Here is a 14,262-nt window from a genome sequence, read left to right on the forward strand (position 1 = left end):
TATTTAATTACTTTTTCGCGGGTTTTTTTTTCAAATGAGATAATTCCGAGTACGGATTTAGTAAACAGGCGGAAATATTTTTCAATCCATACCAAGAAGGCAAAATTACTAGAGTCGGGGTGTCAGAACAACATGTGAGTATAGAGAAAAATATTTGGTCAGGCGTACTACGGGAAGTTCTCCAGCGGGAAATCTAATTTCAGCCTTTGAGATATTCTTTCATATACTAAGCCGTATTCCTCTATTATTTAGCAATGATGAACTAAAATTTTTCTCTACCTCACTCTTCCAAGTTTTGGATGGAATAAGAGCCAATAACCATAGCGTTTTAGTGCAATATTTGGAGCCAAAATGAAAGAACTTGGTGAATTCTTTTGGACAAACTCTGGGAAACAAAGAAAATACACACGTTGTGAACTTCCATGTCAAACGTATTGTTATCAAAAATGAAAATGAACACGTACAAAATATATGGAAAATAAAAATAAATAAATCTATATACAAAAAATTTTTGTGCAAAAATATAAAAAAACCTGGACTGGAAGTTCTCAAAATACAACAGCCCAGGTTATAAGAGCTTTCCGGCTAGCTTAAATTTCGCCCAAAAATTTCTCTGATAATTGCAGTTGTCTGTTTAAAGCTAAAGTGAAACATATATAAATTAAAACTCGAAATGAAACCAAAGCTTCAATGAATTCGCATTTTTATATGAATACACCCTAACCTTCTTCGCTGTTTTCCATAACATATTCAGGCATTCAGGTAACTGTGGAGCTAAAGTTTATTGTAAATTTCAGGTTAAACATATAGCAGAAATAAATACATCTTTCAACACTTCTCACAAATTTCAACTTACCAGTCAATTCAATTGTTTTTTTCCTTTCATTTACTAACTTCACTGGTCTCTTAGATTTGTAAGTTCAACTCCTTGACATCACAATGGCAACTATTTTTTTCTTTAATGCCACACTTTTCTTCTTCTTTTTATTAGAAGCTCGACCATACTTGATGTTAATAAGGATTGTTTACTTAAATAAAATGACATACACCTAAAAAGGCTATTATACTCAGACTATACTCGTATTCCAATAAAGTTGTAGGCACAAGACTTTGTCAATAGGTACCTCGTAAATACACGGGTTTTTTTATAAGAAACATGTTTATAAGAAACCTACATGTAGAATCTTTAAAAATTAAGAAACTTTTACCACTACAGCCTATGTCTATTTCTGAAATAAGAAACTTGTTATGAAGATTATCACGTGGGAATCATTACATGGTATAACACAAAGGCACCGTGTCTTCTTCGCAGATAAATCAGAAGATTACCTTTAACTGGATAACTTCGATGGAGTGGACTTGATTTTAGTGGACTAGGGTTATGTTTTTGATTCCTCTTGAGTTGTATAGTTATGTTTTGTGCTGTTGTGTTGTTGAGACCTTTCTAATAAAAGAGGCTTTGAAACGAAAAATGCTTTTTTTTTCTTTTGAACTAGCTATTTATATGATATAAGAAACCCTTATTTAACTAGGAAAATTAAGGAACTAAATAAGAAATTTTTGCAACCAAAAACATTGAATTTCAGCCTACAAATAAGAAACTTTAAGAACTAGGCCCTTCGCCAGGTTTCTTATATAAAAAAAGTGTAGGACGATAATCATCAGAGCCCTCACTCAAGTAACCTTCTACACCATACATTGCCAATTGCTCTTCTCCAATGTCAACATCTACGGGACAGTTCAATTGTCCTGATACCCATAACCGTATTGGTGAAGTTTTGATAGTGCGTATTCGATGTTTTGACCAAGCGTTTCTCCATGCGTCTAATTTTTCATGAATTAGAGATAAGAAAACGTAGTAAAGAGCTGAAATATCGATTGGACCTAGAGGATCCAAAATATCATGTTCTTCCATGAAGGAAATTATTTCATAGTGAAGTGATAGTACTCCATCAAAAACATCCCGCCAAAGCCGCTATATACGTTGATTATCTGTACTTTTCCCAGTATTTATACTTCCCCTTCTGACACCGTGTTTCTGTATCATAAAGTCTGCGATAAGGACACTTTCCCGGCCTTGATCAGATCGAACTCTACTTGGTAATCCATATTTATCAACATCTTTCAAAAAAGATGAAAAAATCAACTTCGCTTTGTTATTGCTAATACATTCTATAAATACAGGAAGTCAGCTAAAGCCATCGATAGTCCCAAAGACGATGAAATACAATTTCACTAATTTATAATTTGTATCTACATGCCAAAGGAAGTTTGGGGCGGCCACATTGTAGGATTTCTTTTCAGTTCCACCTTTTTTCCTATCTTGCACACCAATTTTATCTACTCGATGGATACTGTCTCAAAGCCGAAATTTTGGTACATGTAAACATCTTCCTTTCAATAGCTGGTTAAGAATTAATTCTCCATTACGACGATATATTGTTCTCTCTGAAACACACAGGATAGCAGCTACTTCACAAACAGCAAAACTCTCCTTAATCAGATTCTCTAGAATATTCCTTGAAATGTCATACGTCTTTGTTTCTGGTACTGTCATTTGAGATTTGCTACCATATTTCAAGCACTCAACCTTAGTTTCATAATCAAAGTTCTATCCACAATTCCAAGCTGCGCAAAATCTTTTAACGTTAGCTTACATACAATGCCTGCAATTATCTTTTCTTGTAGAAGCTTTTAAGAGAACTCTTTCTCTAGGTTCAGTTTTTGTAGCACTCTACACATGTTTTTGTCAGCCATTTTCAACGATCTTTCTGGGACAGGGAACTAACAAAGTATAATAACGTCTAAGTATCATAATGCTAAACTATCATAATGTCAAACTATCATAAGACCAAACTATCATAATACCAAACTATCATAATGCCAAACTATCATAATACCAAACTATCATAATACCAAACTATCATAATACCAAACTATCATAATACCAAACTATCATACTGCCAAACTATCATAATACCAAACTATCATAATGTCTAATTATCATAATGCTAAAGTATCATAATGTCAAACTATCATAATACAATGCTAAACTATCATAAGATAATGTCGAAGTATCATAATACAATGCCAAAGTATGATAATATAACGGCAAAGTATCATAATCGCCTGAAATACTAACTCATAAAGCATTGCCGTACAGAATCTGAAAAAGAAACTTAATTTCCAGCATTATACGTTAGTGGAAACCTTGCACACCACTTTATTTCATGAAAGGGAATCATTCAGTAATTTTTGAACTCATGAGTAATCCAATTTCCCGTTTTTTTGAATTTTATTCAAAGATCAGATAAAATTGAATTTGGTTTTTTTCATGTGAATTATGTAAAAACCGGAGAGTTTGTTAAATAACATTTATTTGGCTGTCAGAAACATTAAACCGAAAGGGTCAAACTTAAATTTCCTATATTATAATCACATAATAAAATAAAATCATCATTGCTTATCCTATGTTGAACGTATTGGCCAAGTTTCACCTCAATATCTTAAGCAGTACCGGGGTATGCAAGGTTGTAGTGAACTACCCTAACTCAAAAATATTCCAATAATTGGTAAATTCAAAATGGTAGACAAAGAGCTCTGGAAAATGTGAAAGTAAGAAAGTAAGGAACAAACTTGAAAAGTTTCATCTTATTACAAAGTTTTCAGTCAAATCTTACATTATATGAAAAAAAGTTATCAAAACTAAATAATATTGTTATGAAAAAATACCAAATATAGTAAAATTATAAATGAAATTATACGTCGATTAAAAAGGACATTAAGATGACTACATTGTCCTTTCAAAGCGTTTAAAAATCAAAAAGTAACCGTCGGTCTTGTTTCTACACTCCACTTATCTGTACATGAAAGGGAGTTCTTTTCAAGTAATTGAAAGTTTACATCATATTTTTGGATCTGATTTTTTCGATTCTTTTGCCTGATTACCAACACAGCATCTTATTTTCATCCATTTAACAAGCATATCAAAGCAGAATACAAAGAATTCTACGAATGTTATCAGACTTGCTCCAAGACATAATCCAATATTTCCACCAATACTTCCTGCAATAAAAAAAAGTATAAATGAAAAAGCACAGTGCTACAAATTGATGACTTTACACGACCTAAAAAAAGTTCCGCAAAAAAGTTACTAAAACATTGGATCCAATTTTTACGCTGGTTATAATTTAAGAATGTTGGCAATAGGTAGTGCAATTTCACTGTCCGAAAAATCAATAACTAACCTAGCAAAGATGTCCATGTGACTGTGGGCGATATTGTTTCTTTTGCATACGAGATATCACTAAATGAAACATCCATTCCCACAAGGTTTTTCCTGTAAAAAGGTTGCATATTACAGAAATTAAAACTTTTTACAATCAAAATTTTACAATCCTTTTTTATAAATAAACTTAAATAAATAACCAGTACTTTAGCTATACCTAACATATTCTATCGTATCCATTCTAGACAGGTTCCACCCTGGTATGCTCATAATGTCGGATGTGGTTATTCTGGTACCAAGTGTGGTTTGATCAGACGAAACTTCATATTTTGTATATTTGCACTCGACTGGACACTCCTTGTGACAGTCCATTTTCAGACGCTCGTATTTGCCTTAAAATTAAATTTGTATCAATTTAATATTTTATTTCAATTAGCTCATTCTTAATGTACTTTTTAATTATACACTCCCCAAAGTGCGCACTCGTAGTATATTCCTATTCAGGAACAGACAAGTTAATGATTTACTACAGTTCTTACTCTTGTTTATCAATTACAAAGTCAAGCAGCGACTTACAATTTTAGAAGCGTGCGTATTCTTTAAACATTTTTAAAAGAAATGTTACTTTAGAATTGTCATGTTTAAGGAATGATAAACCTTCAACAATAATGAGAATGTACTTGCCTACAAAATCCAACTCGCAACTCAAGTCTTTAAACTGGCAAACAGGTCTTGCACCTTAAAAATGTCGTACAAAGAGATTTAATTTTCTTCTCCTCAACGTGACGCCACTGTAATTTTATATATAAGTGTTTCGTCACTTATTTGAAAAAGAAGCTGACCCTTAAAACAGTTCTTTATTTCTAATTTTAATTAGCAGGTTACATAAACTTAAATAAAAACCTGCTATAATATTAACACTTAATAAGTGTTAAGGCTGTATTTATAACTGGGGATGGCATAAAGAGCGTTTCTTTGACTAGCCAATAATTTTTGTTGGGCATGAGATATGATTTAGTGATAAAAAAATTTTCTATTTCTTCCAACTTTTATAGAAGCTTGTGACAAAAAGAAAATATTTTTTTAACAATGAACAATGAGAAGATTGGTTTTGTGGTTTGACGTCATTTCCGATCCCTTTGATTAATTATATATATTTATTTGTAAAAACTTTCCCAACGCACTGTAAATTTAAGTCAATTTAACGTCTCCAGCATCTAAGGCATGGAAACCCAAAAAACGTTTCCTAGTGAATATTCAACTTACAGTCTGCCGTTGTTGAACATGCCAAACGAGAATCTCTCGCAAAAACAAAAAACCCGAACAGAAAATATGTAGAAACGAGTCAACTAATATCAAAGATTTTGGCGGAGCTAAGCGAAGTCAATTTTCTGATTTCAATAGTTCGGGCGCATATAAAACTTCCACCATTTCCCTTATCAAGTGTAATATGATAAAAAAGAAGGATGAAAAAGAAAGATATTGAGTTAAAACTTGTTAGGAGATGCTTTTAGGCTGGTCTGATGGGATTAGCATAAAAAATGATTGTGTAGTAGCTATACTTTTCGAATTTAGGCATTTAAGGCAGGGCGATAAGATTTTTTTTAAAGACAATTATAAATTTTGACCTAATAATTGTAAATTTTTTTAGACAATACAATTTATTTGGGTGTATATGCATGTTAGGACGATGGCTTTAAATGCGCTAGGACCCCCTTTGCAGGACCCTTGTTGATAGCAGTACCAACAGAAACTGAAGAGGCTATCCTGGGTAAATAATTTTAATAATAAAATAATAATAGACATCTAATCACAAAACCCTCTGAGAATTCCGTGGCTTGGAAGTTAGCTATAGCTAGCTAAAAGTACTTTCACTTTTAACTATAATATGAAATAAAGATATAGCTAAAAATCATAATCAAAAAAGTGTATAGCTAGCTACTTTGGTTTGCACAACCTTTGTAGCTACAAAAGTAAGTATTGGACCTTTGCTAGCTAGCTAGCTATAGATGGCTGAAAACTTTAAAATTAATATATATGTAAAATTTGTATGTAGCCAAAAAAAGCGAAGGCAACACTGCAATCATGTTTTCTCGAAGCAAAAACTCAAAACACTTTAACTAACTTGTTTGAGATTAAATTAAAAAAAAACTCTATTCATTATTTCCATCCAAGATTGTTTTGCATAAATTATAGCAATACAGTGTTCTCGGCGGTCCGCATGCAATTCTTAACAAAATGACCAAATGCCCTGGGAACGAGATTGACGTAGCTGGCATAAAAGTTGACTGCAGCTAGCATAAAAGAATTTTGTGACAGATATTCTACCTTGTACAGTGAGTGACATAATTCCGCTCTGACTAGAAATTCTTCATCATATAGCTACAATCATTCACAATATACATTGGCTCTGACTATGTTTGATTAAAACCAAGGATCAAAAACTTTAGCAAAACTAGCAAAAGAACATATCTACATGCATAATAAAATTCTTTGGTCGAGAAAACAATTGATATGTTAATAAGTTACATAAGTTACATTAAGGCAAATATCCGCACACGAAAAACGTTCCGCGGACCGGACTAAATCAAGCCAAAACAAAGCTTTGCGCATGCTCATTGTTAGCTCATTACGCAACCGAAACAGAAAGTTGTCCGCTCCAAGAAGCTAAAAGAAAGTTGAAATGTTTCAACTTCTTTTCTGCTCCGCGAAGCGACTAGTATTTTTTACAAGCTGCAAAAAATAATAAGCGACATCAACAAACCACCGACAGCAGCTAGCACGTGGTTTTCATCCATATTAAGTTGTTGTTATAGCCGAGCAACGTAGAAACGAATTTTCGTTCTTCAACGTGCTGGAACAGAACGTAACGGGATGGAGCAGATTTTTATTGTTATCCGCTTGATTAGTCAGTTCACAAGTAAGAAATGGTTAGGCAAAATCTTGCTATCTAAACTAAACAGTCATACTTTGCGTCGCATTATAACTCTAAAAAACACTTTATATTTCGTACCTGGTAAGTGTATAAAATGCAAAGGAAGACAACCACATTTTTCTTTCACTTTCTTCATGATGCAATCAGCTTCGCACATTGGTTTCGAATAAATCGTACTGTTCACAATAGAGTATAGTTGTTCATCTACGCATTCACTTTTGTACGGGGACTTTAAAAGTTGCAGCTGTATAAAAAAAATTATTTATTTATACATTATAAACTCAACTTACTGCAAATTACAGAAACATTATATTGCACCAATGCATTGAAGCACTTTTGTGCACGATACACCAATCAACGTAAAAACATAGACTTACGTTGCTCATTTTAACATGGATAAAGCTCATTGTCCCTGGTTGAACTGGCACCAAAGTTGAACGTTGTGAATTGAATGGAGTTCCAAAGGGATGTACGAACACTGCTAAGCCTTGATATGGAACTCTGCTAGTAAGCAAATCGTCTTCGTGGATATTCAAATACAAATGTAAACCAAATCCTTCTCCCGCTTCATTTACATGCAACCTATTCTCCAACTGATAATACGAATTAAACTGTTGACAAATACCATATTTATCAGAAAAAACCGTTGTGAAATTTACGTCTGTGCATTTTGTATTCCGAAAAGAACACGGCTCCCTGCTTAGAGCAATAACAACAGGGTCATCCATCATATCTGGGATTTCCAACTCAAGATGTTTAGCAAAATTCAACGGAGTTTTGATACCTCGACTGTATAACTGTTGCATGATTGTCATGGTCTTTGTGTCGTTGGGATTCATTGTTTTGTTCCTGAAGCTTTTGTACAATTCAGCAATATCAGTATCACTTAAACCCAATTCGTGTATTTTTTGTTTTGACACTGAGTTTAGGTTGCAGATTGTAACAGTCGGAAACTCAACCAGCTCAACCCCAAATATTTCTTCACGTATTGCAACGGTTTTGTATTCAAGAAAATCTGTTATGGTTCCCTCAAAAAGGAAAATAGACAATGTAAAAGATCCGCACAGCAACAGCAGCCAAAGAATTCTTCTGATACCTTTTGATTCAAATATAAAATGTACCCCATGCATGGAATAGCCAGTGTAAAAATCTTCCCATCGTGATTTGAATGTGCTTGAGGTCGTAATACCTTCGTCCATATTCCGGCTCAGAATTCAATTTTGAGTCTAGGATAAAAAAAACTTTTTAAGTAACATATATTCACTGTATTAAAATTATCACAAAATTCCAAAAGTTACAGATTTATTTTTAAAATACTTTTACAAACTGTGTAAGCACTAGCCACTTGATAACTGGTAGGCGACGTAACTTAAGCTTTTATCACTTCGAACTATTTTTACGTATATACCTATATTTTTGTACACGATGCCAACCTGACAAAAAACGCATTTGCACTAATTTTTGTTGCGAAGCTTATAGCATATTTATTGTGTGACATTAAAGTTCAAACAACTACAACAATTAAACGATAATACAAGAGAAGCAAGCAAAGAATTAACTTTTTTACCTCTCAGAATATGGTCTGAGTGTCAAAGGTTAGCAGTGGGAGGAAGGAAAAGGGTAAAAATACCCAAGCCTTGTAACCAAATCAACCACCTTGTACTTGTCGATAAACCCCAATCACAAGATAGAAAAGATGGCAGCCTTAGTTTATAATAGTTATTATTTTTTATTATTATACATATACTTGGCATTCATCAATATACAAATGGTTCTTCGGCCTACTTAATGTAACCGTAGTATAAAATATAAAATCTACATACAGAGGGTAAAACTGTGTCAAATTATTTTTATAGATAAGGAATTATCAGATTATAAACTATAATAAAGCAGCAAACATCAAAATATATGAAGCAATATCTTTGACAACATGTAAGCCTGCGTGCACGCAAACATCAAGATGTATCGTGAAGCTGTAACACAATTAAAAACTCAAGTAGAAAACAAAAATGAAAGAAAAAAAAACTCCCCCCTGAAGATTTTCACCTGTTTCAGTTTTTGTAACTGTGTAAAACAAAGATGAAAAAGAAAATTGGAACTACTTTCTTGGTGAAAATCCGTAACACTGTTTTTTATGTCTAATCCTATTAAAGTTTCACGGCACGATAGTTTAGTCATTGTTTGTCTGGGTAGGTTCAAATTTTTTTTTAAAGTATTTTTTAGTTATTTTGTCGCCCATCGTCGTCCCCTGGGTTTGTTGCCTGATGTTAAAGCCGATAGCGGTTACTTGACGGCTACAAGATCATGGTACAGGGTGATTTTCATAGCCAGTATATTTATTGTTCTATGAATAATTAATTAGGTTGTCTCTCAGTTGTAGTAAAAGTAACTTGATCGAGTCCTCGTTCTTTAGTTGCACATGTCAGCAGGGCAATGAATCTTGGTTATTTATGATTTTCAACGCTTAACTTTAGAAAGTTTTATTTCAAACCTTATTACTTGTTCGCCCTGAAACTAAATTTTATAGTGATAAAATCTTTTAAGAAGCATTACTTATTAAAGGAATGTGATAATGCTGATTAGAGGGAGTTGATCTTGTTACATACATAACATATCGATGCATAACATAGCTAACTTGTTAGCCGGCTAGCTTAGTTTACCAATCTAATACCTCTTTGGGACAAAGTTGTAAGACATAGATTGTACCTACTACCTAGCTAGCTATATACTCAATAAAAAAACAAAAAGCTTTATCAAAGGCTAGCTGGCTTAGATAGCTGAGTAACTAAGTATAAAATAAAATGTTTTCAACATCTCATGTTAGCCGGATTTTTTAATAAACAACCCAGTTTTTAAGACTACCTGTGAAATTTAGCCGAAAGTAACTAAAAAAGTAACTTGGTTAGCAACCTTTAACCCTATTCGGTCCGGGGGGGAGGGGGCGGATTTCGCCCCCCCCCTGACGGTTTTTTTTAATAACTCCTGATTGCTTTCTTATATGGCTATGATACTTACTGAGTTTCAACATTTATCTATTAGACACCTGCATGCTGAATTTTTAGGTCCCATACCTTTCAGAGGCTTTGATATTGGCCATTGCTCGAAACTACCCCTAAAATCTCTATGAAATCCTTATAATGGGGAAAATATAATAAATCCTGTTAGGATTATCCTTAGAACTTGAAACTTGCAACACAACTTTGTTTCATCAAGAAGAATCATTTTGAATAATTTTGACACGTGATTAATCCGATTTCCCGATTTTGTCGGATTTTACCCGAAAATCGAAAAAAACCGGATTTTCGGGCAATTTTTGGCAATTTTTTATTCGATCCATGTAAAAACTGGAAGATATGTTAAAAAAATTTTATTTAGCTTTCAGAAACTTCAAACAGAATGTAAAAATTCCCTCTAGAACAAAAGTAATTATATTTTAAGCAGATAGTGACATTTTTAACAATTTTCAAGCTTCTGATGACGCCACAGAAAATGTGCTGACGTAAGCAAATATTTATTGCGGCCATTTTGTTCCTTTTATGACGTACTATAAGTGTGCCAAGTTTGATTCAATTTGAACAATCCTATGAAAAGTTATTGAGGGGGGGGGCGGAATCCGCCCCCCCGGTCATAGTATGTTCGAAAAACCCCGGACCGAATAGGGTTAAGCCTTTGCTACGAAATTTCACTTAACTAGCAGCTTTTCCAGTTAAGCTATGGCAAAAGTCTTCCCAAAAGCAACATATACTGCGTTTAAGCACCAATATAGTGTACTTTAGTGTGATAAATTCACTACTGATAAACATCATCCATAGGGTCATGATTCGGTTCACATTTCCAGAACTATGTTGGTAAAATAATTATAGGTGCTAAGAACAATTAGCCAAGAAACTTGTTATCAAAAAAGGCACCAACAATCTGATGTCTGACCCAAAAGGTTAGAGATTGTGTCATATGTCATATTGTATAGCTACAATTCTTGTCAAAAGTGTTGAGACACTTTTCATAATCCCCATTATTCACACACCACATACTATAAAAAGAACCGTAATTCTGTATTTATCGCCCTTTTTGTCAATTGCGGTTACTTTTCGCATTATTATAAACTACTTTTCACTTGGATTGTAGCTACATACAATTTTTTCTTCTGCTAAAAGTTGTGTTCTTAAAATTAACAAGGAAAAATGAGCTAAAAAAATATCTTTTGTAAAAATATTTACTGTTCGATTCACCATTTTATTGGTTAATTATTTTAAACATGTTATAGTCCTCTCAATATTTTGATACGTGAATCACCATCTATATCAGATGTAAATTAATCACATTGCAGAAAAAAGGCAAGAACCCCTGGGGGGGTGGAGATTGGTTTGTCGCCCCGGTCAAATTGTCCAATCAATTTATATATAAAAAACTTTGCACAGAAAAAAAGAGTATGAAGATTTCTTTACATAAAATCTTAAATTAGACTTCTTGTGTGGGAGCAGCTTTATCTCGCGCATCTTTGGTATAATACTCCTTTGTTATTATATTCTTGTGGAGTTTTTCCTTACGGAGCTTCTATTATTTATAAATAGGATTAAATATGCACGAGATAAAGTGCTTTATAATAAGTTTTTAGAACAAAAAATTTGTGTAAAAGGGAGAAAATGATAAAATTGTGCACGAATTAGGTTACTTTCTCAACGCGCAACTGTGAATAAAAAAATCACGCAGGTACGTAAGTATGAAATAATTAAAAGGACACAAAAATATTATACAAGGAAACAAGGAGAATCTTAATGTTTGTTCTTAATTTGACCCACACTTTCTTCAAAAAACGATTTCGGTACATGTTTAACCTGTCATTTTCAACGATCGTTGTAAATGAGGAAATAAAAAATGACATGATATTGATCGTATAGAAAAAAGCAAAATAAAAAAAAGGCATTAATTGTTTAAAAACAATGCAATGCAATAACACAAATATAAAGCAACGACACAATGCATAACCATCACAATTTATACGCAATACTAACCTGGAGAATTAGATGTAAATTGAAGGTAGAAGATAGTCTGTAAAAGTCTCAGGTATGACTTCGTAAATGCTGAGAGTGTTATATCGAATGACGAAGAAAACGCATTTAAAGAGAACATGCAATTCTTTAATCCTGATTTCATTATATCATTAACAATTAACAGAAACAGATTCCGTTGTATTAAATGTTGATTTGCAATCCATTGTTTCTTAATCGTTGCTATACAGAAAAAATAGGGGGGCAATTAACCTCAGATAAGATCACTGTTTGTTATTTCTATTCAATACAGCAATTATTGCGACCCTATGTCACACGACCACAATCTGGACACAATGATTGAAGTAAAGACAGTATTTTCGTAATTTTTCAAATATGGACAAAAGCTTCAAATGGTCAATATTACGCATTCAACATTCTGAAAAATCGCTTCTTGCCCACACGTAGATGAACATGGTTTAAAATTTTTTAGTAGAATTTTCTATCCTCCCACAAAAAGATATATGCCTCGCCAGGAACCATGGCGTGGCATATATCTTGGTCGTGCTTGGTCGTGCGTGAGTTTGGCAGCAAGTAAAGTATAGAAGTCAAATTACCTAAGTCCTAAATTCGCTGTACACAACAGTGACAAGCAAATTGTATTTCAAAATGCTACAATCCAAAATATATAATTAACTGTTTTGTTTTAATATATTTTGTCCATGATTACAGTCCAAGTCTTGAAAACTTGAAAAAGAAATTATTAACACATTTTCTTTTTCTCTGCATATTCAACTGTTTTGCTTTAAATAAGAAATAAATTATAATTATCAAGGCGCCGGAATTAATCGATTTTGTATAAATACCATGATTACATAAATTAACATTGTTGACAAAACGAACAAGTTTTACAAAGCTTCATCCGATCCTCCCATCTTAAACATTCCTTTCGGTTTTTGGTACGGTGGAGTATTATGTACACTATAAGCAACAAACCGATTTTTACCCCCAATTTTTCGACATTGTTACTATGCTTGTGCGACAACCTACTCAACAAATTTAAGATAAATCATTTTTTTTACTTTGGCTATACTTTGCTGAATCAGCAAAAGTTTTAAACCTTTACGTGTTCTTTGAAAGTACATGATCCTATACATTACTTTGCTCAGCGCTTCTAGCTCTGCACAATAGAGTTGACGGCCGAATAAATTTAATTAATGAAAAATCTTTGCGTATGGACGGGGCATTGCAATTCAAGTGAAGGATCTTTTCTATATCTTTTTAAAGTGCCGTTTCCAATGTCGTTTCCAGGGCTTTATGTCTAAATATAGCAGTACAGATATTTGCTCCATGGGATTTCTCAATCCACCCTTGTCAAAAGCATAATAAACAGTTACGTCATTTCAGAAGGTTTTATAAGCTCAACTAATCTAACAATTAAGATTGCTTGCTGAATTATGTAAGCGCTGATATTGTTTTAGATTTAATTCACCTGATCGAAAGCCATACACCTTATTCCTATATTCGGGGATTCTGTAAAGTCACAAGGTTCATACCTGTACATTTCCTGTCGCTTTTTTTAGAATGAACTCACTGTAGATCTTGTTACGATATGATGGCATTAACATTAAAAATCACTGATGAATTACCGGCAATTTCTATGTTGTTGTTGTGAAATGCAATGTTTAGAAAAATCTAACTAACTAATAGGATTATTTTAATCGCATAAATTAATGTTTTGAAATTCATATACATGCGACTAATTTTAAGGTGTTGTTGTCTAAATTGGATAATTCTCTCACTGAACTCGATAATTAGAGGAAACAGGATTGGTAAAAAAATAACATGCACAAAATTAAAATTATAAAAATAATACTGGCTAGTTCTAACGATGACTTTTGTTGTTATTTCTCTGTTATTCCTCTGTTATTTCTCTGTTATTCCTCTGTTATTTCTCTGTTATTCCTCTGTTATTCCTCTGTTATTTCTCTGTTATTTCTCTGTTATTCCTCTGTTATTTCTCTGTTATTTCTCTGTTATTCCTCTATAGCTTACTACTATAGTTTCCAAATTTCTTAATGAATTCAAATAAATCAGAAGCCATCAATTTA

The 14,262-nt window shown here is 33.0% G+C and overlaps 1 protein-coding gene across 2 annotated transcripts; it reads right to left on the minus strand.

Moving 5' to 3' along the window:
• Positions 1–3,624: 3,624 nt before the first annotated feature.
• On the minus strand, positions 3,625–13,833 carry LOC130655109 (acid-sensing ion channel 5-like). 2 transcript variants are annotated; one of them, XM_057457811.1, is made up of 7 exons: positions 13,708–13,833; positions 7,541–8,389; positions 7,242–7,407; positions 4,913–4,966; positions 4,446–4,620; positions 4,248–4,339; positions 3,625–4,065 (listed from the first exon to the last, which is right to left on the minus strand). In XM_057457811.1, the coding sequence occupies exons 2-7, from the start codon at positions 8,360–8,362 to the stop codon at positions 3,905–3,907; spliced, it is 1,470 nt and encodes a 489-aa protein (XP_057313794.1). In that variant the 5' UTR covers positions 8,363–8,389; positions 13,708–13,833; the 3' UTR covers positions 3,625–3,904. The 2 variants fall into 2 exon arrangements, with proteins under 2 accessions (XP_057313794.1, XP_057313793.1); XM_057457810.1 differs by lacking the exon at positions 13,708–13,833 and adding an exon at positions 12,176–12,336.
• Positions 13,834–14,262: the final 429 nt, after the last annotated feature.

The sequence above is a fragment of the Hydractinia symbiolongicarpus genome, chromosome 8 (assembly GCF_029227915.1).
Source record: "Hydractinia symbiolongicarpus strain clone_291-10 chromosome 8, HSymV2.1, whole genome shotgun sequence".
In the NCBI taxonomy this organism is placed as follows: domain Eukaryota; kingdom Metazoa; phylum Cnidaria; class Hydrozoa; order Anthoathecata; family Hydractiniidae; genus Hydractinia; species Hydractinia symbiolongicarpus.